At 37.4% G+C, this 26,424-nt stretch overlaps 1 protein-coding gene across 3 annotated transcripts in view; it reads right to left on the bottom strand.

Annotated features, from left to right (window-relative positions):
• Positions 1 to 26,424, bottom strand: part of PIK3CB (phosphatidylinositol-4,5-bisphosphate 3-kinase catalytic subunit beta) — a 200,599-nt gene that overhangs the window by 6,738 nt on the left and 167,437 nt on the right. For all 3 annotated transcript variants that reach the window (XM_059920222.1, XM_059920224.1, XM_059920223.1), the window contains 6 exons: positions 26,298 to 26,397; positions 16,857 to 17,035; positions 15,924 to 16,033; positions 14,143 to 14,221; positions 1,718 to 1,885; positions 215 to 338 (listed from right to left, as the gene is read on the bottom strand). In XM_059920222.1, the coding sequence (XP_059776205.1) occupies positions 215 to 338; positions 1,718 to 1,885; positions 14,143 to 14,221; positions 15,924 to 16,033; positions 16,857 to 17,035; positions 26,298 to 26,397 (760 nt within the window). The remainder of the gene's footprint in view (positions 1 to 214; positions 339 to 1,717; positions 1,886 to 14,142; positions 14,222 to 15,923; positions 16,034 to 16,856; positions 17,036 to 26,297; positions 26,398 to 26,424) is intronic.

Raw genomic sequence — 26,424 nt, 5'->3', positions numbered from 1 at the left:
TAATTTTTTAAACATTTAAATAAATGCTTATCACCTAACTTCAAGCAAACAAACCAATATATGAAGCAGATGGCATATGAAACAAGGGGTGGGAAATAAAAGGAAAGACAAAGGCATGACTGAGACTCATAAAGAATCTGAGTTTCACAAGAGATTGTGCTGCACATAAGTAACAGCATCACTGAGGCCCTTGGCACTCTGGGAAGTTGCTTACCTGGCCAGTTTTTTTGACCATGATGTTATCACTATGTCTGTCACCAATCCCAAGGACATAAGAAGCTACACAGTAGCCGGCACAGGACAGGGTAAACTCCTCAATGGCTCGGTCCAGGTCATCCCTGAATAAGAGAAAAAATAGGAGCAAGGAAGGTTTTCAGCCTCCAAATGTGTGGGACGGGGCCAATCCACACTTCTGTTTCCTTTTTAATGTGAGAACAACTGCAACACAGAGCTGCCAAAACCATATAAGGAGAAGATGCTGGATCAGCCAAGAGTGAGGATGATGACCAGAGGAGCAGGGCAGGGAGGAGTCAGCAGGCTTGCTCACAGACATCAGATAACTGGACATCAACTATTCAAACTGCTGTGTCCTGGGGCTCACATTTCCGTGGGGGTAGGTTCATATGCACAGTAATGAGAGGAGACCATCAGCTTGGCTGAATGATGCTGGGCTTTGGAACATTTTTGTAGTTTTGACTGAAGACTAGAATTCCATATTTTAAGAGTTAAGTATTGCAGTTCCAACCATTAAAGTCACTGGCTTAAATCAGAAGTAACTAATATAGACCCTTTAGGGACAAGGCCCTAAAATCAAAATTTGAAAACTAATTCTCACATACAAGTTCTTGGATTTTTTTTTATTATTATTTATTCATTTATTTATTTATTTTTGGCTGCATTGGGTCTTCACTGCTGCATGCAGGCTCTCTCTAGTTGCGGCGAGCGGGGGCTACTCTTCGTTGCGGTGCACGGGCTTCTCATTGCGGTGGCTTCTCTAATTGTGGAGCACGGGCTCTAGGAGCGTGGGCTTCAGTAGTTGCAGCACGTGAGCTCAGTAGTTGTGGCACACGGGCTTAGTTGCTCCACAGCATGTGGGATCTTCCTAGACCAGGGCTCGAACCCAAGTCCCCTGAATTGGCAGGCGGATTCTTAACCACTGCGCCACCAGGGAAGTCCAAGTTCTTGGATTTTGCCAATGATAACATTTAAGTCTGATTTCAAAATCTTCAGCCAAAAACACTTGCAGTGTTTTCCCCTCACTGTGAAATTCCTTAATTTCCTATGTATTAGGGCTTTTCCAACACAATAATTGTAAATAACACAATTACTAGCACTGTATTTTTTAGTTTGGAGAGATCAGTCTACACACTCATTTACTTCTATTTTAAAAACCTATTGAAAATTTACTTAGGTTCATACATTCACATAATTACGGAAGTCCATGCACTTAAAAAGTTATATGTTATTTGTTAAACACTTAAATTCTTAGATTTTTAAACTACTGCCCAGCTCTGAAATTTGATCTAGATGAAGCAGAATTCAATGCTAATCTTCTGTAAGATTTTAGGAAGGCCTATTTGTCATTTTGATCTAACCTGAAATGAAGCAATAAATAACACTAATATTTCCTCTAGGACACTGATGATTCTAACTGCGAGAACAGTTATTTGTTTGGCGGTTTGTTCAGAAGAATGATAATCAAACAAAATACACTAACCCAGAATTGTATTCTTTAAGCCAGTTCAGAAGGGCATCTTTGTTGAAGGCTGCTGCTGCAGCCACATTGCTACTGTTCAGCTGAATGTCAGCAATTGTTTCAGAGGTGCTCACAACTTCAATGAGGCCAGAGTGGTCTCCTGTTGCTAAACAGCCATAAGGCAGCATCCTGAAAAGAAAAAAAAGGGGCATAAAGAGTCACATGTGTATGTTATCCATAAAATGAAACACTGACAGAGTATGTTTTTTCTTTGATTTTTAAAAAAGTTTTATTACTATTGATACCCTTGCCATTACTGTTTCAGTCATATAGAAAAATATTAGTTCCACTTTCTATTAGAGTGTAAATATCTTGGTGAAGAGATGGAGTAATTTACTAAACTCCAGTGTGCCAGCTAAATGTATAATTTGTTATCTAATTATTCTGGTAAAATATTCTATTTGTTTGTGTAGGTGGACACAAGCACATCAGATAAAGGAAAAGTCTTTCATTTTTACCCTAAATTTTGGGGAAGGGAACCACCCTTTATGGAGCATCTAGTAGGTGCCACACAGCAGGCTAAGCACTCTACACATCACCTTGGTTAACAACAACTCCATCCTTCCAGTTGTTCAAGCCCAAGACCTTAACGTAATCTTTCACTTTTCCTCTCATGCCTAATATTTACGTACCTTGAAAATGCACAGAGTCTAAGTAGTTCTCTGTCTCCACCTCTCCTTAAGCTACCACCCTAGTCCAGGTCACCATCAACCCCTATTCAAAATTCAAGTTTCCTAATTAGTCTACCTGCTTCCACAGCATAGTCTGTTCTAAATGCAACAGCAACATAATCCATTTAAAATATACTCATATTATGTCATTCCCCTGATTGAAATTTCAGCCATGACTTCCCACCTAAGTGAAAGCCAACCCGCTTGTTGTAGCTCACAAGGCCTTCAATCTCGTCCCCCTTCACCTCTCTTCACCTCTCTTAGTATTTTCCCCTTGCTCACTTGTTCTTACTATACTGGCTCCATTGCTATTCCCCAAACATATCAGGTACAATATCCCCTCATTCCTTTATCTGTGTTATTTTCTCTGCTTGGAATATTCTTCCCCAAGACATCTACATGGTTTACTCCCTTACCACTTTGAAATCTTTGCTGAAATGTCACCGTCTCAGTAAGGGATTCCTGAATCATCCTATTTAAAATAGCAACACAGTGACATACTACCTGCTATCTCTTCCCTGCTTTATTTTCCTCTATAGCCCTCAACACTATCCAACATCCTGTACATTTTATTTATGTGTTTGTTTATTGTCTGTCTCTACCATTAGGATGTAAATTCCATCAGCCAGGAATAATTTGTTCATTGTGTATCCTCAGTACCTGAGAATGTGTTTGGGCACAAAGCAGGCACTCAATAAGTATTTCTGAATGAATTAAACAAATAATAACAAAATCCCTATAAATAGGTAAATTCCCAATTTTACAAATGAGACATAAAATTAATTTGCAAAAAAGTCATACATTTAACCAAGTGGAAGATCTAAGACTTAAAACTAGGTCTGAGTGGCTCTAAAACTATCTTTTTAACCTAACACAGTCTACAGAGTCACTGTGTAAGAGGTCTCTCAGGCTGCTTCTTGTGCCAAATAATTTTTGCTAAATCTATAGGTAGGATTTTGCTTTGCTTTGCATTTATATGATCCCTAGTGAAAATAAGCATTTTCTCAGGTCTCTTTTAGCAATTTTATGTAGAATTTCTTTTGTGAATTAGCTAATCACATACTTGGTCTATTTATTAGAGTTTTAAACATTTTCCTTAGAGATTTATATGAGTTCTTCATATATTAATATTATCCTTTTCTCATTTTGGTTGTCAACATTTTCTTCAGTTTTCTAAAAATGGTATTATCACTAGAGCAAATACAAAATGGAATAAAATACCTTGCAAAGTTCAAATAAAAGTCAGGTGACTACAGAAAATGCAATGGATGGAATTCATGGGTTCTATACAATATATGAGTGCAGCTATGTGCCAAGCATTGTGTTAGCTGCTGGTGACACAGAAATGAGCCAAAAATGCAGTCCCTGCTCTCACAGATCAAACCACAAATGCACAATGTGCATGTGATCAATGGATAAATGAGAAGTGCCAGTAGAACGTGTCAATAGTCAAGAAAGATCTCTGTGAGGAGGAAGGACATGAGGGACAGAGGAAAGTACAGGCGGAGCACAAAAGCCAGGTGAGGAGAAGAAAGAGTCAGTGTTGGAAAGATCATGCGGACATCTATCTGCCACATAAGGACTTTACCAAAGAGAAAAAATGTGTGTGTGTGTGTGTGTGTGTGTGTGCGCGCATGTGTGTTGGGGGAATGAATGAGTGTGGTAGTGTGTGTAATAATCAGATAAAAGAGGAGAGTTTCATTTAATAGTTCCTAAATTTCCTTCCAACCAACAATTCAATTTTATGTCTCTTTAAGCACTTCCCTAGTTCTAGCAAAATACGGTTGGAAGCAAAATTGTGAAACTTCATGCTGACAGCCTGATATACCAATAGCCTGCTTTACATCTGCATTATTAATTTATTTCTCTTTTTTAAAGTTTACGCTTCACTAGAAAAGGTAGCTATGGAGCATGAAAGTTTTTACCAATACCCCTATTCTTATCATGACACAACACATGTGAAGTAAACACTGTCTGGTTAAAGTGCACTTTGGCTCACTTTCCTACATCTCCTCCTACCCTACTTGCAGCCAAACTGGGCAAAAGTCCAACAATTTCCTCTTCAAAAGCAGACAATGATGAAAGCATTTAGTGTCTTGAGGATGGAATGCTCACAATGGGAAGGAAAAAACATCCTTGTCATAGAGACAGTTTGACAGAAGTCAAGCTGGGGACAAACTCTTGGAGCCCTGACCACCTTATGGGGGCACCCTTTGCACTCAACTTCTTATAAAGGCCATGACAACGCTTAGTAATGTTTATCTTCCTTTCTCAGACTCTCTGTCCCAAGGAGCAATTTGTTATCTTTCCATTAAAGCAAGAATTGTAAAATGAGATTAATTCTACAGCAGTGGGGATGGCAGCCCCATCACCCTACTCTGAATGAGTATGTAGAAAGTTTTCTCTGGCCTTGACTCCAAGTCTCAGTGGTACCTTAGCCCATTGCTTCAAAAGGAGGCAAGTATAATTCTTTTACCTAAGGCTTGCATTGCTTCCATCTTCTTCCTTCATCCTTCTAACTACTGAAACCACTGTCATTAGAACTGCTGTGTAGCTCTCTTAAAAGGGAAGTAAACCCCATTAGTGCAACTCAAATATAAAGTCACAGTGAAGACAACTCTCCAAAATTCAATGTCATCTGTATGGGGGGGTGGGGGGGGGGGTGGCGGGGCATGAGACGGGACTGTCAAATCTACCAAAAAGCCAGGTAGATTTACATGCAACCTATCAGACTTGACAGAAAAGTCTAATTACCTATTTGTTGACCAAAGGTCAGAGTGTTCTAACATACTGATGGCTTACAAATGTTCTAATTTGGCATGGAAGATATCAAAAGAATATTTTGAGACATCAGAGAAAAATGAAAATGAGAAATATGCACTTTCATTCATGCTAACATGGCACTTTTGCAGGTGCTAAAATATTCTGATCAAAATAGTAATGTGTAGAAGGTATTTGAAGATTTGACATTGAACTTAAAAGAGTGTGTGCTACATGAACAGGTTTAACCTGAACAGCTGGCCAAGAGAAAAACACGTACAACAGGAACACTGGGGCATGTATATTTATAGAAACAGTAAAAAATGTTTGGTGGGAAAAAAAAAAGCTATTGGTTTGAAAATGAACTCAAAAGAATTGAAGTCCTGCATATTTTTTTAAACATGGGGTCAGAGTACAAAAAGTCAGCAAAGATCTCACTGAACAGACAAGTTCCTTTTTCTTGTTAGACACACATTGCTTCCCCTCAGACAGATACCAGGTTTATTTCTAGCACTCCCACATGTGGCTGCCTCCCTTTGCCTGAGGTCACAATGAACTTTATTTGATGCTAAATGTGCTTTACAGTTAAATAGAATGGGTAAAACAAAAAACTAAGAGAAAAGAACTTAGTTGAGGCTTTCAATTAGTCTGACTGAACTGAGGACAAAGTCTTTAGCTCAGCCTTTCGTAATTAGCAAGACTCATATGGCCAGAATCTGCTCTTAGCAAAGGAGACCACTATGTAGCTTACGTGCTGACCTTGGAAAGAACCAACAAGTTACGAGCCTATGCTTGAAAAGTTTTCCCCATTTTTTATGGACAAATCAAGTAAAATCATTTTCATTGGGGTTTACTTTATAAGAAGGGTCAATAAACTTTTACTGGACTGAACCAGATAGTAAATATTTTAGGTGCTGTAGACTATAAGGTAACTAACTCAATTTTGCAGTTATAGCATAAAAGCAGCCATAGACAATATGTAAACAAACGGGTTGTGGCTGTGTGCCACTAAAACTAAAAGAAAAAAGAAAAAAGGTAAGCCAGACCCCTCTGGGTTTGTGTTCCCCAGGGAGAGTTTCTTACAATCACCCATTCTCCTCTTATCTACATAGTGTTTCTTATGAGTAAGTGACTGACCAAAAATTTTGCTACCTATTCAAAACTACCTATTCTATTTTTACACAGCTGTATTAGAAATTACTGCTAACTTAAAAGCAAAACTCTTTGTCATTTATGGTACTCAAAGGTCCTTTATATATGAACTATAATCTCACTTCTGTATTCCAATACTTCTGTATTCGGTATTCCTACAAGTCCCATCCAAGGAACAAAACCCACAGCAAATTGTTCTTTCTACCTCAATAGCACTAGAAAAGTTTATGCTGGAAAAAAATCTAAAGACTAAAAACCTCTTAAAAAAAAAAATCAATGGACAATTACATATTTGGGGCACCAGAATACTTTGATAAACAAATAGTTACTAGATAGGTCTTACCACAATTTTTCTCACTTACACTACCAAAATAACAAAACAACTGAAATCAAGTTTAGTGTCTGACAGACCCCAATTTGAATCTAGCTCCACCACTTATTATTTTTGTAACCTTTGACAAACTGTTTAAAGTCCCTTAAGTTTAAATTTCTCATCTAGTAAAAAGGAATAACACAACTTCATAAAGTTATAAATTACATGTCATTACACATGTGAAGAACCTAATACAAAACCTGGTTCAGTCAATAAATATCAACTGTTTTAAGTTTTTAATAAATTAAACTTAAAATGAAATCAAGAAATATTTATCATCTTACAGGGATAAAGTCAATCACAAGTGTAACTGTTTCTAGCAACCTTGTAGACAAAGTTGCTGTAGATACTAAAACACATTTAAAAATAACAGATAAAGTAAAAAAGTTTTTTAAAAGTTATGATTAATAAAGAAAAAAAGGAGACTTCTGTATCTCAGAAATATAGATTATTCATAGTAGTGGCTCAGGAAGTTACTGACTTGGTTAACATTTTAATGCCCATGAGAAAAGAGACATGGTCTTGAGTCCATGAGAGGCAGGATCTGGACTTGGCAGGAGCTGGGGCTCTAAAAGGGCTGTCAAATGTATGAAGGGAACTAGAAAAGGTCTGCTCATTGATGAGACGATATACCATGAAAGTCTGCCATCTAACCTGGGCCCTGGGTGGGCAATAAAAATGGGGGGAGGTGTTCATGAAAGTGCAAAAAAACCCCAAGCCTTCCCATATTCTTATGAGATTCAAATATAATATAAATACTTATGAAGTATGAGAGCCTGAAGGCAAAGAATTAACATAAAAACTGATTGATCGTGCATAAAGAGCTTGGGCAAAAGCACAAACTAGACCAAAATTCATTTTGGGGGGCAAATTTTCACACCCTAGGGAGGAAAGGACCCTTACAGAACACACAAAACTCACCAATAATGAATTCAAAACCAAGTATTATTAACTACACAAGGAAATGAATAAGATTAAGCAGATAAATGAAAAGGTGACACCCTAAGAGATAAAACAGAACAACAATACGAAAGAGATGCTAAAATGATGAAAGACATGAAGAGGAATAGAAAGCATAAGGAGAGTATAGTATTAAAAAAAGAACAGGTATACAAAACAAAATCAATACAACTCCTAAATAAAAAGTCATTGAAATAAACATACTACACTGATACACAAGAGATCAGACAATACTGAAGAGATAATTAGTGAAATGGAAGACAGAATAAAAGAAACTACAAAAAAATGTTGCATAAAGAAGGAGAGAAATAGGAAAGAGGTTAAGAGAAATGCAAGACAGAACAAGAAAAACCAATATACATCTATTAAAGTTGCAGGAGAAGACTGTGAGAGTGAGAGAACTGCAATGCTGAAGAATATGGATACATTCTGTAGAAACTAAAAGAGGTGATTTTCTTTGATTGAAAAGATACAATGAGAATGGGGAAGTAAAAATAAATAAAAAGAAATCCATACACAGACAAATTACAATAAAACTGCAGAAATGAAAGGCAAAGAGAAATTTTTTTCTGCAATGTCAGTTTAGACTGACAGCAGACTTTTAAAAATAATAACAGAGGTCAGAATACCATGGAATAACATCTTCAAGGTTTCTATGGAAAGCAGCTGTATAACCAGGTAATGTCAGCAAAAACAGGGAGTTAAAGGACATTTGAAAATCCACTCTTCCATAAAAACAAGAACACTGGCAAAAAATTGTCAAGAATCAACTATTTCAGTAATATGGAAATACAAAAATGGGTTGCAACAATCTGGGGAGTGTTTCTTGAAGAAAATGGTTGAGTCTCAGTTGAGTTTTACCATTACTTATTCTAATCTTGCCTACTTCCCAGTTCTGCAGTAGACCTGGCAACAAATGGCGCATAATCATTGTGACTACAGCAATCTGGTAGCCACTAGAGAGGGCAAAAATGGGGTTGGAGCTCCTTCAAAGCCTCATTTCTATGTAACTGTTATTCTTTGAACTCTCTAGTAGTTTCCAGGAAGATCCCACTCACACTGTTTCTTTGACCTGACTCAGACCTTGCCTACTGTGAACTGCCTTTTAGCTAGCGGTGTTTCTCAAAAATAATCTGAATCAATTGTTTAACACTGCAGCTGTCTTAGGGGTAAAAGTAGTTGAGGCAAACAATAAGCTAACTAAAAAACTTAAAGAATAAACTGTGGAATGAGATGTTCACAGGGGACAGTGAAAGACTACAACATGCCCATTAGGAATCTAGAAGCCATGTGCATGGCAATGGTTGTATGCATTCCTGGGGCTGTGCAAATGGACAGGAAAGAAGCTAGAAGGCCCTAGCTCTCACCTCTTACTAACTCTGAGGCTTACACAAGTTAAGGCTAAGGCACAGCTCTGAACTACCTGGCTGACTCCTGACGGAATGCCCCATCATGCACACAGAAACCCTCAGTAAAGACTGAAAGACTTAAGAATTCCAGGCATTTAAGGAAATTTGTGGTTAATCAGCTGACCAATAAACTAACCAGGCAGAGAAATCAGTGACCACACATGACAAAGAACAAAAACCTTACATAATTAGCTGAGAAGTCACGAAACAAACAACAAACAGCAACAACAAAAAATCCTGAACAAGGGAGAGAATCTGATTTGCAGGGTTGTGAAATTTAAAACCCCTATTTTAAGTATGTTCAAAGAAGTAAAAGGAACCATGTCTAAAGAACAAAAGAGAAGTACAAGAATGATGAATTACCAGAGACTATAAATAGATATCATTTAAATGAACCAAATACCATGACATTTTTCATAGAACTAGAACAAATAATCCTAAAATTTATATGGAACCACGAAAGACCCCAAATAGCAAAAGCAATCTTGAGGAAAAAAAGAACAAAGCTGGAGGTATCACACTCCTAGACTTCAGACTATACTACAATGCTACAGTAATCAAAACAACATGGTACTGGCACAAAAACAGACACATAGATCAATGGTGCAGAATAGAGAGCCCAGAAGTAAACCCATGCATGTATGGTCAATGAGCCTACGACAAAGGAAGCAGGAAAATATAATGGAGAAAAGACGGTCTCTTCAATAAGCGGTGCTGGGAAAACTGGAAGGCTACATATAAAAGAATGAAAACAGAACATTTTCTCACACCATATATAAAAACAAACTTAAAACGGATTAAAGACCTAAATATAAGACCTGAAACCATAGAACTCCTATAAGAGAATGTAGGCAGACAATTCTCAATTTCAAAACTTACTACAAAGTAATCAAGACTGTGCACAGAGATAGACATGTAGGTCAATGAAACAGAATTTAGACTCCAGGAAAAAACCCTCACATTTACAGTCAATCCATGTTTGACACAAGTGCCAAGATAATTCAATGAAGAAAGAACAGTCTTTTAAACAATGGTGCTGAGACAACTGGATACCAATACAAAAAAATGAAATTGGACTCCTACCACATACCATATAAAAATTAACTAAAAATGGATTAATGACCTCCTAGATAAGGGCTAAACTAAAATTTTCAGAAGAAAGGACAGGCATAAATCTTCATGACACTGGATTAGACAATGGTTTCTTAGACCTGACACCAAAAACACATGCAGCTAAAGAAAAAAATAGATAAATTGGACTTCATCAAAGTAAAAAATTTTGTGTATCAAAGGACACTATCAAGAAAGTGAACAGGGGTTTCCCTGGTGGCGCAGTGGTTGAGAATCTGCCTGCAAATGCAGGGGACATGGGTTCAAGCCCTGGTCTGGGAAGATTCCACATGCCACGGAGCAACTAGGCCCGTGAGCCACAACTACTGCGCCTGCGCGTCTGGAGCCTCTGCTCCCCAACAAGAGAGGCCACGATAGTGAAGAGGCCTGTGCACCGCGATGAAGAGTGGCCCCCGCTTGCCGCAACTAGAGGAAGCCCTGGCACAGAAACGAAGACCCAACATAGCCAAAAATAAATAAATTAATTAATAAATTAAAACAACAAAACAAAACAGATAGCTGTTGCATGTTGGAAAGATCTTTATTTAATATAAATAAACGCAGATTAAAAAATAATAATAATTTAAACTAGTTCAGGAGATGAAGAAATACAAATGGAAATAAAACATTTAGAACTGAATTCCATATAGTGTGATGTATTATGAAAATGCATAAATAAGTACATTTTAAAACTTACGGGATGCAGCTAAGGCAGTAGTTAGAGGAAACATGGTTTTAATTTGTATATATGAAAAAAATGGAAATTAATGTTCTACATGTTCATCTCAAAAAATCAGAACAACAGAATTAACACAAATAAAAGGAAGGAAACTATAAAGATGTAATCAATGATAAAACAGAAAATGGGGACTTCCCTGGTGGTGCAGTGGTTAACAATCCGCCAGCCAATGCAGGCGACATGGGTTTGAGCCCTGGTCCAGGAAGATCCCACATGCCACGGAGTAACTAAGCCCGTGCGCCACAACTACTGAGCCTGCACTCTAGAGCCCACGAGCCACAACTACTGAGCCCGTGTGCCACAACTACTGAAGCCTGTGTGCCTAGAGCCCGTGCTCTGCAACAAGAGAAGCCACCGCAATGAGAAGCCCACGCACGGCAACGAAGAGTAGCCCCTGCTTGCTGCAACTAGAGAAAGCCCGCGCACAGCAACGAAGACCCAACGCAGCCAAAAATAAATAAATTAATTAAAAAAAAAAAAACAGAAAATGAAAACATAAAACTAGAAGGCCACTCTTTTAAAATACTAAGATGGAAACCTCTAATAAGGCTAATAAGGAAAAAATATTGCATACAAAATAATTTTACAAATGCAAAAGGAGAAAAAAGTTAAACATAGCAGAGGTTTTTAAATTACAAGAGGATGTTATAAAAAAAAGTACGGTAATAAATTCAAAAACAATGATGAACTGGACAATTCTTAGCCTCAAAGTGACTCAAGAGGGAAAACAACCCAAAGAGTCCAATAACCATTAAGGAAAATCAGTAGTCAAAAAAACCTAGATCCCAAAAAATCAACACCAGGACCAAACTTTTGCAGAGACAGAAGAGAAGAAAGCATATCAAGTTTAAAATTTGGAAAATAAAATATAAGACAGCATCTTTAAGATAACTGTACAGGGAAGGATTTTTTAAAAATAATGTAACAAAAAGCATAAACCTTGAAGTAACCTAGGTAACTTATAGCAGAGAGAAAACACAGTACTTATAAACACTGAAAAATTACTCAACCAAACAAATGCAAATTAAAATTCTATGCGATACTGTGTTATATCCATTAGATTTGCAAAAAATTAACAAGTCTGATTGGCAAGGAGATATTTCTGGGTAGAAACATAACACTGGTACAACCATTCTGGAAGCCAGTTGGGCAATGGTGGTAAGGTTGAAAATATGCACGCCTTATGACCCGGCAATTCCACTTCTGGCTATATAAGCTAAAGAACTCTTCCAAACGTAAGAAAAGTGTGTAAACTTTAGGTTTAAAAAATAAATAAAAAACAAAAACAAATAGCTTCTAATAGAGGAATGGATAAATTTTTGTATTTACTCAAAACATTAATAGAAAAGTGAAAACAACAAATTAGAACTTCACATATTAATCTTGATATATCTCAAAAAATGTAATAAAAAAAGTAAACTTCAAAAAGTTACATGTGCTAGGACAGTATTTACTGGAAGTTCAAAACATTCAATGGATACATAATATATAGTTAAAGCACAAAAACATACATATTACAGTTTAGAATAATGGTAAATCCTGAGTTGTGAGAAAGTGGAAGAGGATAAGAATGCATTAATTTTATCTGCATATTTAATTCCTTTTTTAAAGAAGTAAATATGGAAACATGTTAACATCTGTCATTTAATAGCTAAATGTATACTCAAGTCTGGGTTTAAGAACACAAAAATGTTGTCAATTATCATCTATATTTCATGTTTGAAATATTCCACAATTAAAAAAAGAATTAGGTAAAAGATGAAGTTATTCATTAATAACTAGCATAGAAAAAAATTTTTTAATTGTATGGCCCTGTATTGTATCATGAAATATGTTTAATGTTTTTTCCCCCTTGATTAAAAAAGGAGTACACCATAGAAAACTAGATAAACAGGTATACCAAAAGGGGGGACAGGGAGGAGAGATTGTATCACCTTTAATCCTACCACCCAGAAGTAATGTCTACTATACATTTTACTTTCTGTCAACATTTTAGTGTGTCATTTTTCAGGAATTTTTAACATGGTTGAAATCATTCTATAAAAATATTTTTTTGCATCTCACTTATCTCATTTGACATTTGAAGATAGTACTTTCTCCAAATTGTTAGCAATTCTCCATAAACAATACTTTTAAATACCTGAGATGTTTGGTCATATGTGAAAGCTAATCATCTTTTAAACTGTTATCCTATTGAGCAAATGTTCAAAAGGTGGCCCAATGTTTCTTTTACTGTAAATAAGTCAAGGATGAATATCTCTGTGCATAAGTCTCTGTTCACATTTCTAATTTTAAATTAAATTCTGGAAATACTGGATATAGGGAATAAATAAACTTGATTCAGAGAGGTTTATATTCATCTAAAATGGTATATGACAATATTTGTGTTTTTGTTACTTCAACAGTGTTCCAGACTACATTTCACTTAACAGAATTTTTGCAAGGAAATCAAAGCTATCTAATTGTTCTTTTAATTCATACTTCTACATTAGAACTGACAGTCTTCGCATAATTATTAGTTTATTTATTTTATAACTTGAATGGCCTTTTCATATCTTCTCCCCATATATTTATTTCTATGAACTCTTTAAATATTTAGAATTATTATCCCCCTGTCCTGTTCATTATGAATATAATGCCCAGAGGCTTGACTTTTGTTTGTTGACATTCAAATCTTATATTTTTATGTGGTCTTGTTTGCAATTACCTTCATCTGCTCTTTATCTTAAAAGATTTTATAATAATTAAACTTTAAAATCCATTATGTTTCCTCTTTCTCTGTCGCCATAAATCTGTTCTGCTCATTGTCTACCCCTAACAATGGTGGCCAGCAAAAAACCCTGAAAGCCCACCTAAACACTTCCCTTTCGGGAAGATTAGAAGAATCAATGTTACTAAGCTAAGTAAGAAGAGGGGCAGGCCCTTCTCTGGCTTATCACTCCCATGACCACCAGTCATCCTTCCTGAGACCACCTTCAAAACCACAGATTGGGATATGACTCTTGCTGTCACATGTATAGTTTTACACTTGATGAGGTTTCAATAAGATAATGTATTTGAGAGCACATTGTAAACTATAAAGCGTTATATAAATATAATTATGAACGACCAATAATAATAGCAGGAAGAAATCAAGAAGGTTTTATAATTTTAAAATTCTACTGTAGAAGGACTACAACATGAGATAAAAATAAATTCACTAGAAATCTCACCTAAGATCCAGACCAGCTTCTTTCCAGAGTAAATCCATCAAGCGCAGCATTTGGAGTGTCAACATATCCTGCCGTAAATCTAAGGGGAAAGAACCCTGCTATGTTATAAGTGCTTTCCACTTTATGCTTAATAACATTTATTCAAGATTAGCTAATTCAACCAGAATTAACTGGCTGGGGAAAAACACTGACAAATAATGGCTCTGTTAATTTTTCTCCAGAATTTTAATGCTGACCATATTCATTATGTTAAATACTAGGTTTGTTGGTTAGCATGTTCCTGTAACTACTTCAGAAATTAAGTTTAAAAATATTTTTAGTTGTTTACCATGTGCAAGCTATTATATTAACTGTACGGGTGCTGTAATACTGCTATAATACAGTAATGCTGTGTTACAGCATCCATACAATTCACATTGCTAATTTTTTTTCTTCTTGTTTGTCTTTAGGGATGCAGAAGAAATTCTTAAGAATCACATAAGTTAACTGTATGATGGGTTCACAAAACTGTTATCGTTGATTTTATTTATTACCATGTCCAAGGGTAATTTTTAGGTAAGAGGTAGTGAAAGTACAGACTTCCACATAGTGACATTTATACTATCAAGTGGGGTTAAATGTCTAGGAAATACTAAAACTTCTTTTAAAAATAGTTGCAAGCAAGAGGAATGGATAAAGAAGATGTGGTAATATATACCATGGAATATTACTCAGCCATAAAAAGGGACGAAATAGTGCCATTTGCAGCGATGTGGATGGACCTAGAGACTGTTGTACAGAATGAAGTCAGAAAGAGAAAAACAAACATCGTATAATATTGCTTATATGTGGAATCTAGAAAAATGGTAAACATGAACTTATCTGCAAAGCAGAAATAGAGTCACAGATGTAGAGAACAAACTTATGGTTACCAAGGGGGGAAGGTGGGGTGGGATGAACTGGGAGACTGGGATTGACATATATACACTACTATGTATAAAACAGATAACTAATGAGAACCTACTGTATACCACAGGGAACTCTACTCAGTGATGTGTGGTGACCTAACTGGGAAAGAATCTAAAAAAGAATGGATATGTGTATACGTATAACTGATTCACTTTGCTGTATACCAGAAACTAACACAGCACTACAAAGCAACTATATTCCAAAACACAAAAAACAAAAAAAAAGTGGTAAGCACATACTAAGCTAAGCACATATACTTAATGTTATCTCACTTAATTCCATTTAATAAACCCAACACAGAGATGCTATAATCCTCATGGACAAGAAGATCCTGAAGCTCAATGAATTTTATGATTTGCCTGCAATCACAAAACTAACAAGTGGTAGCAGTCATGACTGCCTTCTGGTTGGTGTGATTACTTCACAGGCATTTCCTTTATGAAGTATGGGTAAGATATTTTAATTAAAACACAAAACTATGGCAGCAATATTAAAATTGCTATCATTGAAACAGGATGTATGAATATATTATTGAAAATATTCTCTTGCATTTCAGAAGCTTTTTACCAAAGGAGTAGACAGCTTTGTATTTTGTAGGAAAAAAGGAAGGTTTATTAGAACAATGTATGTAAGTAAGCTGTAGAAATCATTCTCCAAAGCGAAAATAAAAAGGGGATTTATGACATGCCAAATTCAAATTTATGACCACTGATAGCTACCTCTTGGCTGCCATCTGTTTGTTATACATTTACACATCACCTTTCAGATAAAGCAAATGGACAGCAAATGAAAAATACTAAGGAATTTGGCACTGTAAAAACCTCCGTACATACCATCACCATTTTTAAAAATCACTCCAACTGAATCCTCACCAAACACCTTGTTGTTGTACACCAGCCACAAAGGCTTCATTTTGGAATCCATGTATTTACACTTCTCAATACTGAAAGGAAGAAAGGGGAAAATTAGCCCACTTCAATTTAAAGATACGGCAAGACTGTAACGTTGCCATGATATACTAGGCTTGGGAAAACCCCTCACCTGTTCCAGGTATACAGAAGTCAGAAAGAGAACATTTCCTCTTGGCAGAAAAGCAACCGCAATGCTAGCCTTGGCTGGCATGTAGTGACGCCAGGTGAGCTGGACTGAAAACCCAGATTTGCCCTTCTTATGGCTACATTTAAAATTCCTCCTTTTCTTCCCTTATTCTTTCTTAACTTTATGTTATTATACATAGACAATAAAAATCAGAATGTAACACTGGATTGTAAGTCCATTCTTGATTTCTTAAAGAGGGATCAATTTTGCATACTGATATACTGAACATAATTATCACTTTCCCATTATTACTTTTGTAGGAAAAGTAAAAATGAGAAATAATTTTCTAAATTCATTCAAAAATCTCATTTTGAAATAGGAAAGTTTAATTAGTAAATAATCTATGATGGCTGCCAACATTTTGCTTACATAGGATTTTCAACTCTAAGAAACCAGTAATATAGAAAACAAATTTAATTACATACAATTGAAAGGAAATGAACTTGCATTAACTTTCACTAATCCCACAGGCAAATTTAGCTAGAAGGCATACATCCTATTAACACAAGAATAACTTGAGAACTTTAACATTTTCCTTTTTTAATTACATTCCACTTACTGAGGCTAACAGCTGTCCCTACTGCTCCCCTAAGGCAGTCACTCAGAAATCCCTTCTGCATTGCTATTTAATGGGAGATTCACTAAGCACAGTACAGAAGGTCACTTACTAGAGTTCTGAGAGGATAACACATGGGTTCAGAGGTGATTGCAGGTCAGAGAGGGCTTCCCGATAAGCATTCTGTTTTAAACAAGTGTGCATTGCTTCTTTCCCTTTGGCTCTATTTAGCTTCATTGCATTCAGTTTGATTAAACTATTTAAAGTTTTTAATTTATTGAGTGCGTCAACCTGAAAAATAAGTTTCCCCACCACCAAAATTCATTTATGTTAAAAATAATATCATGTGATAATATTAATCAATACCATTCCCTCACCACCCTCCTCCCCACAATACACACGCAGGACAACCAGCTAAAGTAAAAACAGTGCTTGGTTTATGACAAAAATATTATATACAACGAAATAAATTAATTGTTACCACTTGTTACTTAAAGCACCATTTTTCAAATGTTCTTGAACCCTTTTCTTAAATAAAATCTTATAAATTAGAGAAAAGAGACATAGATTATAGGTAAGAAGATAAGCATGAAACTTTACTCAGAACTCTGCAACTGAGTAATAGAATTTGAAACACAATTAATCTGAACCACTCTAATTGGGCAACTCCATAGTACGAAAGGAAAATCTATGTACAAGTAACCCTGGGGTTGACATTCAACCTTACTATCTTTGTCATCACTCTTGTGTAACATCTTCTCAGTGTATTCTCTTTCCACTAAGAGTATAAAGTAAATTTTTGTGCAATAAAATAGATATGAATATAGACAACAGTAGCTATTGTTCAAGTCTAAATTAAGTGGTTTTTATAATGAGGTAACTCTGGCTATCAAAACTTACGCAAAAAAAAAAAAATCATGCAAGTAGTACAAGGGGAATCAACAATGGCCAACTGAATCAAAACCATGTGTTTGGGACTTCCCTGGTGGCGCAGTGGTTAAGACTCCGCCTGCCAATGCAGGGCACACGAGTTCGAGCCCTGGTCTGGGAGGATCCCAGATGACACAGAGCAACTAAGTCCGTGCGCCACAACTACTGAGCCCGCGCTCTAGAGCCCGCAAGCCACAACTACTGAGCCTGCGTGCCACAACTACTGAAGCCCGTGCACCCAGAGCCCCGTGCTGCACAACAAGAGAAGCCACCGCAATGAGAAGCCCGCGCACCACAACGAAGAGTAGCCCCCGCTTGCCGCAACTAGAGAAAGCCCATATGCAGCAACGAAGACCTAGTGTAACCATAAATAAATAAATAAAACCATGTGTTTAAAAGTCAACTTTACTGGGCTTCCCTAGTGGTGCAGTGGTTAAGAATCCACCTGCCAATGCAAGGGACACGGGTTCGAGCCCTAGTCCGGGAAGATCCCACATGCCGCGGAGCAACTAAGCTCGTGCGCCACAACTACTGAGCCTGCGCTCTAGAGCCTGTGAGTCACAACTACTGAGCCCATGTGCCACAACTACTGAAGCCCGCACGCCTAGAGCCCGTGCTCTGCAACAAGAAGCCACTGCAATGAGAAGCCCGCACACCGCAACAAAGAGTAGCCCCCGCTCGCCTCAACTAGAGAAAGCCCGCACACATCAACGAAGACCTGACACAGCCAAAAATAATAAATAAAATAAATAAATTTATAAAAAAAAAAGAAGGAAAGAAAAGTCAACTTTATTGTTTAGTAACTCAAGGTCTTTCCATGTAATATTATGTCAAATTCTGTAAGACCCAGCCTCAGCCAGCTATAAAACATAAAAAGGAATATTTTATTTTATCATTATGTCATTAAAACTGGAAACAACAAATGATAAAAACAGAATACATATATCAACATGTGAATTGTGTATAACAAGCATATAAAATATGTAGGCAACAAACATTATGAACACCATGGCTTGCATTTTGATGAACAGGAGATTTATTTTACACCATGTTTTCATTTTTGAACTTTGCTTCTATGCAAGGAAACCACTAAGACTCTGTAGGGAGGTGAATTCGGCATGCAGTTTCTACAGACAGGCTGAGGGCTTGCTCACAGGAAACTGGGAAGGTTCTATGTAGCCTGATGATAAAATTGAGATTGCTGAAGCTTGCCAAGTTAGCCATCTGTCAAAACCACAGACACCCCATTTCTCAACAATTTCAGGAGCTGTACAAACACTGGTGAAAAAAAAGGGAACTCGCTGAAAAATGGGCTATGCAAACAGGAACTTTTTGAAGTATTTCAAATTTGAATTTCTTCCATGTTTGTACAGTTGTGAATTTTCAGGGCCTAACCCTAATTATGTTGATATCCATTTCCTGGAACAGCGTTCTGAATACCCACATGGCCATAAGTCAAATACTTTAAGTGTTTCAACACCTTGTCACACTATAGGTTTACAGTGATAACAAGAACTGCCATGTAAAGGGTACAATCTTCCCCTGGCTGTTCATCTGTCAAGAAAAGAGTGAGAATAATATGATCAGATATATGTCATATGTTTGCTGGTATAAAAGTCAAACTGAGGTTCCCAGAGAACCAAAAAAACGTCCAGTGTTGTCTGCTCATATGAATGAGGCCAAAGAAGTAGGGACCTCATCAAGTGGGGTCTTAATAGACTTTGTTAAAATTTGGATTTTATTCTCTATGCAATGAAAATTACTGCAGGGATTTTAAAAAGGGAATACATCTACATTTTAAAAAGATCATTTTATCTGCTGGGTAGAGAATGAAGGTACGTGTGTGTGTGTGTGTCTCTGTGTGTGTGTGCACATGTGCGTGCGTGCAGAAGAATGGAAACAAGGGGCACAATTTAGGAGGTTAATGAAGACATCCAGGTGAGAAAGGATCGTGGGTTGGACAAGGATGGTAGCCATGAACACAAGAGAAATTGATAGGTATGAGATATCTTTAAAAGGACTATAAAATTAAGGGGACTAATAGTATCTATCTCATATTCTTGTGAAGAATAAATGGCCCATAATAAGTGGTGAATAAATGTTAGCTATTATTACCATCATTAAAGGGCTTTCCAAAAAGGAGGGATCAGATACAGTTATTTTAACATGAATAAAAAACCGTAAATATTAAAATCATCTATGAAAACCTACGGTAGTTCCTCTGGCAATGCAAATGAGTTAAAAAAGTGTAGTGGAACTGGAAATTATAATACTACAGAGAGCTGATATAAAAATAGGGTGTGATACCACAGAGGTATAGGAATGAACAGAAGGTTAGGAGTGGGGAAACAAATGGCCTTCAAATGAGATAGAGAAGTTAGAAAAGGTAAAAAGGTAGGGGAGTCTTTGCCACAATTAAAAAACAATGTAGTATCAAAAAGTAAAGTCTGGGAGAGAAGATTTAATACTATAGAAAATTTCAGTTAGGTGGATTGAATATACTGATTTCAGTTTATATCAGCTAGATGAAACTACCCTGCTAATACTTACAGCTTACATACTGTAATACTTACAGTCACATACAGCTTATGGTCTATGTTTACACCATGACAATAATAAACACCTCATTTCTCTAACATGTACTCATAGGCTTAGACACACTAAAAAGTTAATAAATCCCCCAATACTTTCATCAACGCTGAATGACGCCTGTGAACTCTCCTATATCAACCATACTGAAACTGACTTTCCCCTGGCTTCCCCAAAGGGACCCATGGCCTTTTACCATAGCAAATGCACACTGGGGGAAAGGAAATAATCAGAACTTTCAGGGACTTCTGGACACTGGTTCTAAATTGACACTAATTCGAAGAGACCCAAAACATCACTGAGGTCCACCAAAGTAGGGGCTTATGGAGGCCAAGTTAACAATGGAGTTTTAGCACAAATCTGTCTCATGGTGGGCCCAGTGGGTCCCAAACCCATCTTGTGGTTATTTCTCTAGTTCTGGAATGCATAACTGAAATAGATATACTCAGGAGCTGACAGAATCCCTATGTTGTTTCCCTGACCCGTGGAGTGAGGGTTATTATGATGGGAAAGGCCAGGTGGAAGTTATTACAACTGTCCCTTCCCAAGAAAATGGTAAAAACATTCCTGGAGTAACTGTACAGATTAGTGTTATCATCGAGGACTTGAAAGATGCAAGGTGGTGATTCCCATCACATCCTCATTCATCTTGCCTATTTGGCCTGTGCAAAAGATAGATGACTCTTAGAGAATTACAGTGGATTGTTACAGCATTAACCAGGTGGTATACCAGATGTAGTTTCATTGCATAAACACACCCCCTGATACGTGGTATGCAACTACTGATCTGACAAGTGCTTTTTTTCTCCGTATGTGTCAGTATGGACCCCCATAAGCAATTTGCTTAAGTTAGCAAGGCCAACAATACACTTTCATTGTCCTAACTCAGGGGTACATCAATTCTCCAGCTCTATGTAATAGTTTAGTTTGCCGGAATCTTGATCGACTTTCCCTTCAATAAGATATCATGCTGATCCATTACAGTGATAACATTATGCTGATTGAACCTAGTGAGTAACATGTAGCAACTACTCTAGACTTAAAGAAATTTGTATGTTAGAAGGTGGGAAATAAATCCGACAAAAATTTGAGGCCTTCAATCTCAGTGAAACTTCTAGGGTTCAAGTGGTGTGGAGCATGTCAAGATATCCCTTCTAAGGTGAAGAATAATTTATTTGCTTACAACCAAAAATAAGGCACAACACCTAGTGGGCCTCTTTGGATTTTGGAGGCAACATATTCCTCATGCACTTTGGCCTATTTACTGAGTGACCCAGCACCTCAAAAGGTGCCGGTTTTGAGTGAGGCCCAGAACAAGAGAACGCTCTGCAGCAGGCCCAAACTGCCATGCACATTGTGGCCACATGATCCAGCAGACCTGATGGTGCTTGATCTGTCAGTGACATATAGGGATGCTATTTGGAGCCTTTGGCAGGCTCCTATAGGTGAATCACAGCACAGGTCCTTAGGATTTTGGGGAAAAACAAACAAAATCTACCATGCCCTGCTGATAACTACTCTCCTTTTGAGAAACAGCTCTTAGCTTGCTTCTGGGTTTTAGTAGAGACTGAACGCTTAACCACTGGCCACGAAGTAACCATGCAACCCGAGCTGCCTGTCATGAACCAGGTGTTATCTGACCCACCACACATAAAGATGGGCAAGCACAGCGGCACTCCATCATCAAGTGAAAGTGGTTATATACGAGACTGGGCCTAATCGGGTCCTGAAGGCACAAGTGACATGAAGAAGTGGCCCAAATGTCTGTGGTTTCTCACTCCTGTTATACTACCTTCTCTTTCCTAGCCTGCAGCATGGCCTCATGGGGAGTTCCTTATGATCAGTTGACAAAGGAAGAGAAGACTTAACCATGGTTTACAGATGACTGGATTATAATATGTAGGCACCATACAAAAGTGGACAACTGTGGTACTAGAGCCCCCTTCTGGAACATTCCTGAAGGACAGTGGTGAAGGGAAATACTCCCAGTGTGAAGAACTTCGGAAAGTGCACCTGGTTGTTCACTTTGCTTGGAAGGAGAAATGGCCATATGTGCAATTATATACCAGTTCACGAGCTGTGACCAACACTTAGCTGATGGTCAGAGACTTAGAAGGAACATGATTGGAAAACTAGTGACAAGGAAATTTAAGGAAGAGGTATGTGATAGACCTCTCTGAATGGACAAAAAAATAAAAGATATTTTTGTCCCACTGTATGCTCACCAAAGTTTAACCTTGGAAGATTTGTATAAATAAGTGGCTAGGATGACCCATTCCATGTATGCCAGCCAGCCTTTCCTCAGCCAACCCGGTCATCATCCAACGGAGAACAGTGGCAGGGATGGAGGTTATGTATGTGCTCAGCAACATGAACCTCCACTCACCAAAGCCCACCTGCTACGGCCACTGCTGAGTGCCTGATGTGCCAGCACCAGAGACCAACACTGAGCGCCCGATATGGCACCACTTCCTGGCGATGATCAGCCAGCTATGGAATGACAGGTTGATTACATGGGACTGCTTCCCTTTTGGAAAGGGCAGTATTTTATGCTTACTGGAACAAACACTCTGGATATGAATTTGCCTACAAACAATGTTTCTGCCAAAACTACCATCCATGGACTTATAAAACACCTTAGCCACCATCATGGCATTCCACATAGCATTGCTTCTGATCAAGGAACCCATTCCACAGCAAATAAAGTACAGCAATGGGCTCATGCTCATAAAATTCAGTAGTCTTATCATGTTCCCTACCATTTTGAAGTAGCTGCCTTGATAAAACAGTGGAATGGCCTTTTGAAGACAATTACAGTGCTGGCTAGATGTGAATACCTTGCAGGGCTGGGGCAAGGTTCTGTAGAAGGCTGTATATGCTCTGAATCAGAATCCAATAAATGATGCTGTTTCTCCAATAGCCAGGATTCACAGGTCCATGAAGGTGTGAAAATGTAAGTAGTACCCACTCACTATTACCCCTAATGACCCACTAACAAAATTTTTGCTTCCTGTTCCTGAGATCTTATGCTCTGTTGGCACAGAGGTCTTAGTTACAGAGAGAAGAATGATTCTACTGGGAGACACAACAATTCCATTGAACTGGATGGTAAGACTCCTGCCCAGCCATTTTGGGTTCCTCATGCTTCTGGATCAACAGGCAAAGAAGTACATTATGGTGCTGGCTAGAATGATTGATCCTGACTACAAAGCAGAAATTAGGGAAGAGTATGTCTAGAATATAGGTGATCTCTTAGTATTACCATGTCCTGTGATTAAGATCAATGGGAAATTAAAGTCAATCCAGGTAGGACTACTCATGGCCTAGACTCTTCAAGAATGAAGGTTTAGGTCATCCCAGCATGTAAAAACACAACCAACTGAGGTGCTTGCCGAAGACAAAGGGAATACAGGATGGGTTAGAAGATGGTAGTGATAAATACCAGATATAACCACGTGATCAGTTACAGAAAAGAGAACTGTCATGAATATCTTATTTTGTTATGAATATGGGTGTATACACACATATATACACACATATATAACAAATGTCTTTGTTTCCTTCTCACTCTTATTCCCTTAACATGTAACATAAGATACATTAACTTTATATCATTACTTAAATCTTAATATTTAAGTATTATTAATTTTACAACATACTATTTAATTTACAGGGAATTAAGGAGAAGAACAAACGCCACTCAAGGATATTATCTCCTCCTCTGAGAAAGAAGTTAATGAGTAATTGGTGGTACTCAGGGTTGCTGTATCATGTTAGGTGGAATTTTGACCTTGTTATTGGCTTTATTTAGAGATTAAGTAAGGGTTTAAGGAGCTACATATGGATGCCAAGTTGACCTGTGATGGCTAATTTTACGTATCAACTTGACTGGGCCACGGAGTGTTCAGGTATTTGGGCCAACATTATTCTAGGTGTTTCTGGATGAGATTAACAATTGATTAGGTAGACTGAATACAGCTGATTGCCGTCCCTTATGTGGGTGGGCCTCATCCAAATATTTGAATAGAACAAAAGACAGACCCTCCTGCAAGAAAGAAGGAATTCCACCTGCCTGACTGCCTTGAGCTGGGACATTGTTCTTTTCCTGCCTTCAGACTTGAACTGAAACAATGGCTCTTCTTCGGTGTCAAGTCTGTCTGCTTTCAGACTGGTACTCATATACTATTGGCGCTCCAGGTTCTCAGGCCTTCAGACTCAGGCTGGAACTACACCACCAGCTCTCCTGGATTTCCAGCTTGCTTGACTGCAGATCTTGGGACTTCTTGGCCTCCATAATCACATGAGCCAATTCTTTATAATAAATCTCAATCTCACCCACCTGCTCCCTTCACTCTTTCTCTATATAGACACAAACACAATTGTCTCTCTGTAGAGCACTGACTACCACACTCTCCAACTAGCTAACTAGATCATCAAAACCCACAAGTGTCACCTGCACTGTGACCTCTTGCCTAATGCCCTAAGCTAGAATATGTGCCTCTTTTTTGTGCTACCATACATAATACTCCCATTAATAACACTGCCATCATAATATCACTAATTTGTATACCTACTCTGTGGAATATAAAATCCTTGATGACAGCAACATAGCTAATATGACTTCACATCACCAATAGCAACACAAACCCTAGCATATAGCAAGTTCTGAGTAAATATGTATTAAATCATTTTTAAAAATCTTCTTGTGTTATGTTAGATAATACTCAATTTAGGAAAAACTATTGCTAGAGAACAAGAGCATATTGTTGCTATCTGTCAATGAAGGATTCCAGCATGAAGAAGCTAATACAGGGCTGCTTTACCTGATGGCAGAAATGCTCTCATCTCATCCTTCAGGGGACCAAGAAGCCACCAACAAATCAAGCTTGGGCCAAGGTTATGTTTCTCATTTGCAAGAAAGCTCTTTAAAAACCATTACTATTTGTAATTACTTAGTGGTATAAGTCAGGATTATGTCCAAAATAAAATACACAAATAACTGGATACTGAGACAACTGTCAACAATAACGCCTGATGAAATTCTGTGTTCAATAAAACAGCATCATGATTCTGTTTAATGGCTTATGTTTTATTTTAGCTTCAAAGATACATTTATACTGATAAAATGACATTGTTGTCTATTTTGTAAAATGGATCTATCTTTCAGTTTTGATTTTAAAAAGAGAGGTTTTGCTAAAAAGGTTTGAAAACTCCCGGTATAATAAAAAGAGATTTAGTTTTATAGTTGGACAGAGCTAAGTCTGAAACTTACTCTTTTACTTAATAGTTGTGGGTTTTTAGGCAAGTTACTTAATCTCTTGGAGAGATTGTTTTTTCACCTTGTCAAATCCAGACAGTAACAGTAAATACTGTGGCACATTATTAGGAGAGTAAAATAGCATACTTTAAACACTTAGTATACTTCCTGGCATACAGTAAGCATTTAATATCTGACCTATTAGTATCACTAATAACTCATCACCTGAAATGATTAGAAAATGAAGGCCTAGGAAGAAAATGAGGGAATGTGGGAGAGCATCACAATTTCAGGCATGTATATATAGTTTGAAAAAGCAGCTTGAGGATTCTGAATTCTAGAAGCTGTAACACCTACAAACTTAGGTGTCAAAATATCTCAGTTTAAAACAAATGGCAGAGCATATGAATCATAAATACTATACTAACTGGAAAGAATAACTCAGGGGTATGGAAAAACAGCGTCTAAAGATTTCATAATCTTTGTTACCATTAAATCCATTGTTAAGCATGTCTAAATAGGTATTTCCTACTAAAATTTAAGGCATGGTGTTAATACTATGAGGAATCCTAATTTTTCAGATAGCATTCAATTAATAATATTCTGCTAAATTTGTTGAAACTTCATTTCTTGGCTTACATTTTGATTAAAAAATGTATTAACTGGGTTCAGTTATTGAAACTTCTATGAAATACTGTGATAGGAGAACTAGCATATGACACAATTTATCAAATACCATGTGACAAAGTGAACATGAAGATTAAAATAAGCTGATACCTGCTTGGAAAGCGCTTTCATGTGACCTACGCTTCCCCGGCAGTAAGCTTCAAGGATGACACCAAATTGTACTGAAACAGCAGGAATGTGCACTTCTGACCTGCGGAAAGTTAATATTATGAAGATT

This window comes from Balaenoptera ricei, chromosome 4 (genome assembly GCF_028023285.1).
Source record: "Balaenoptera ricei isolate mBalRic1 chromosome 4, mBalRic1.hap2, whole genome shotgun sequence".
Lineage (NCBI taxonomy): Eukaryota > Metazoa > Chordata > Mammalia > Artiodactyla > Balaenopteridae > Balaenoptera > Balaenoptera ricei.
This window is presented reverse-complemented; position numbering and strand designations above follow the sequence as displayed.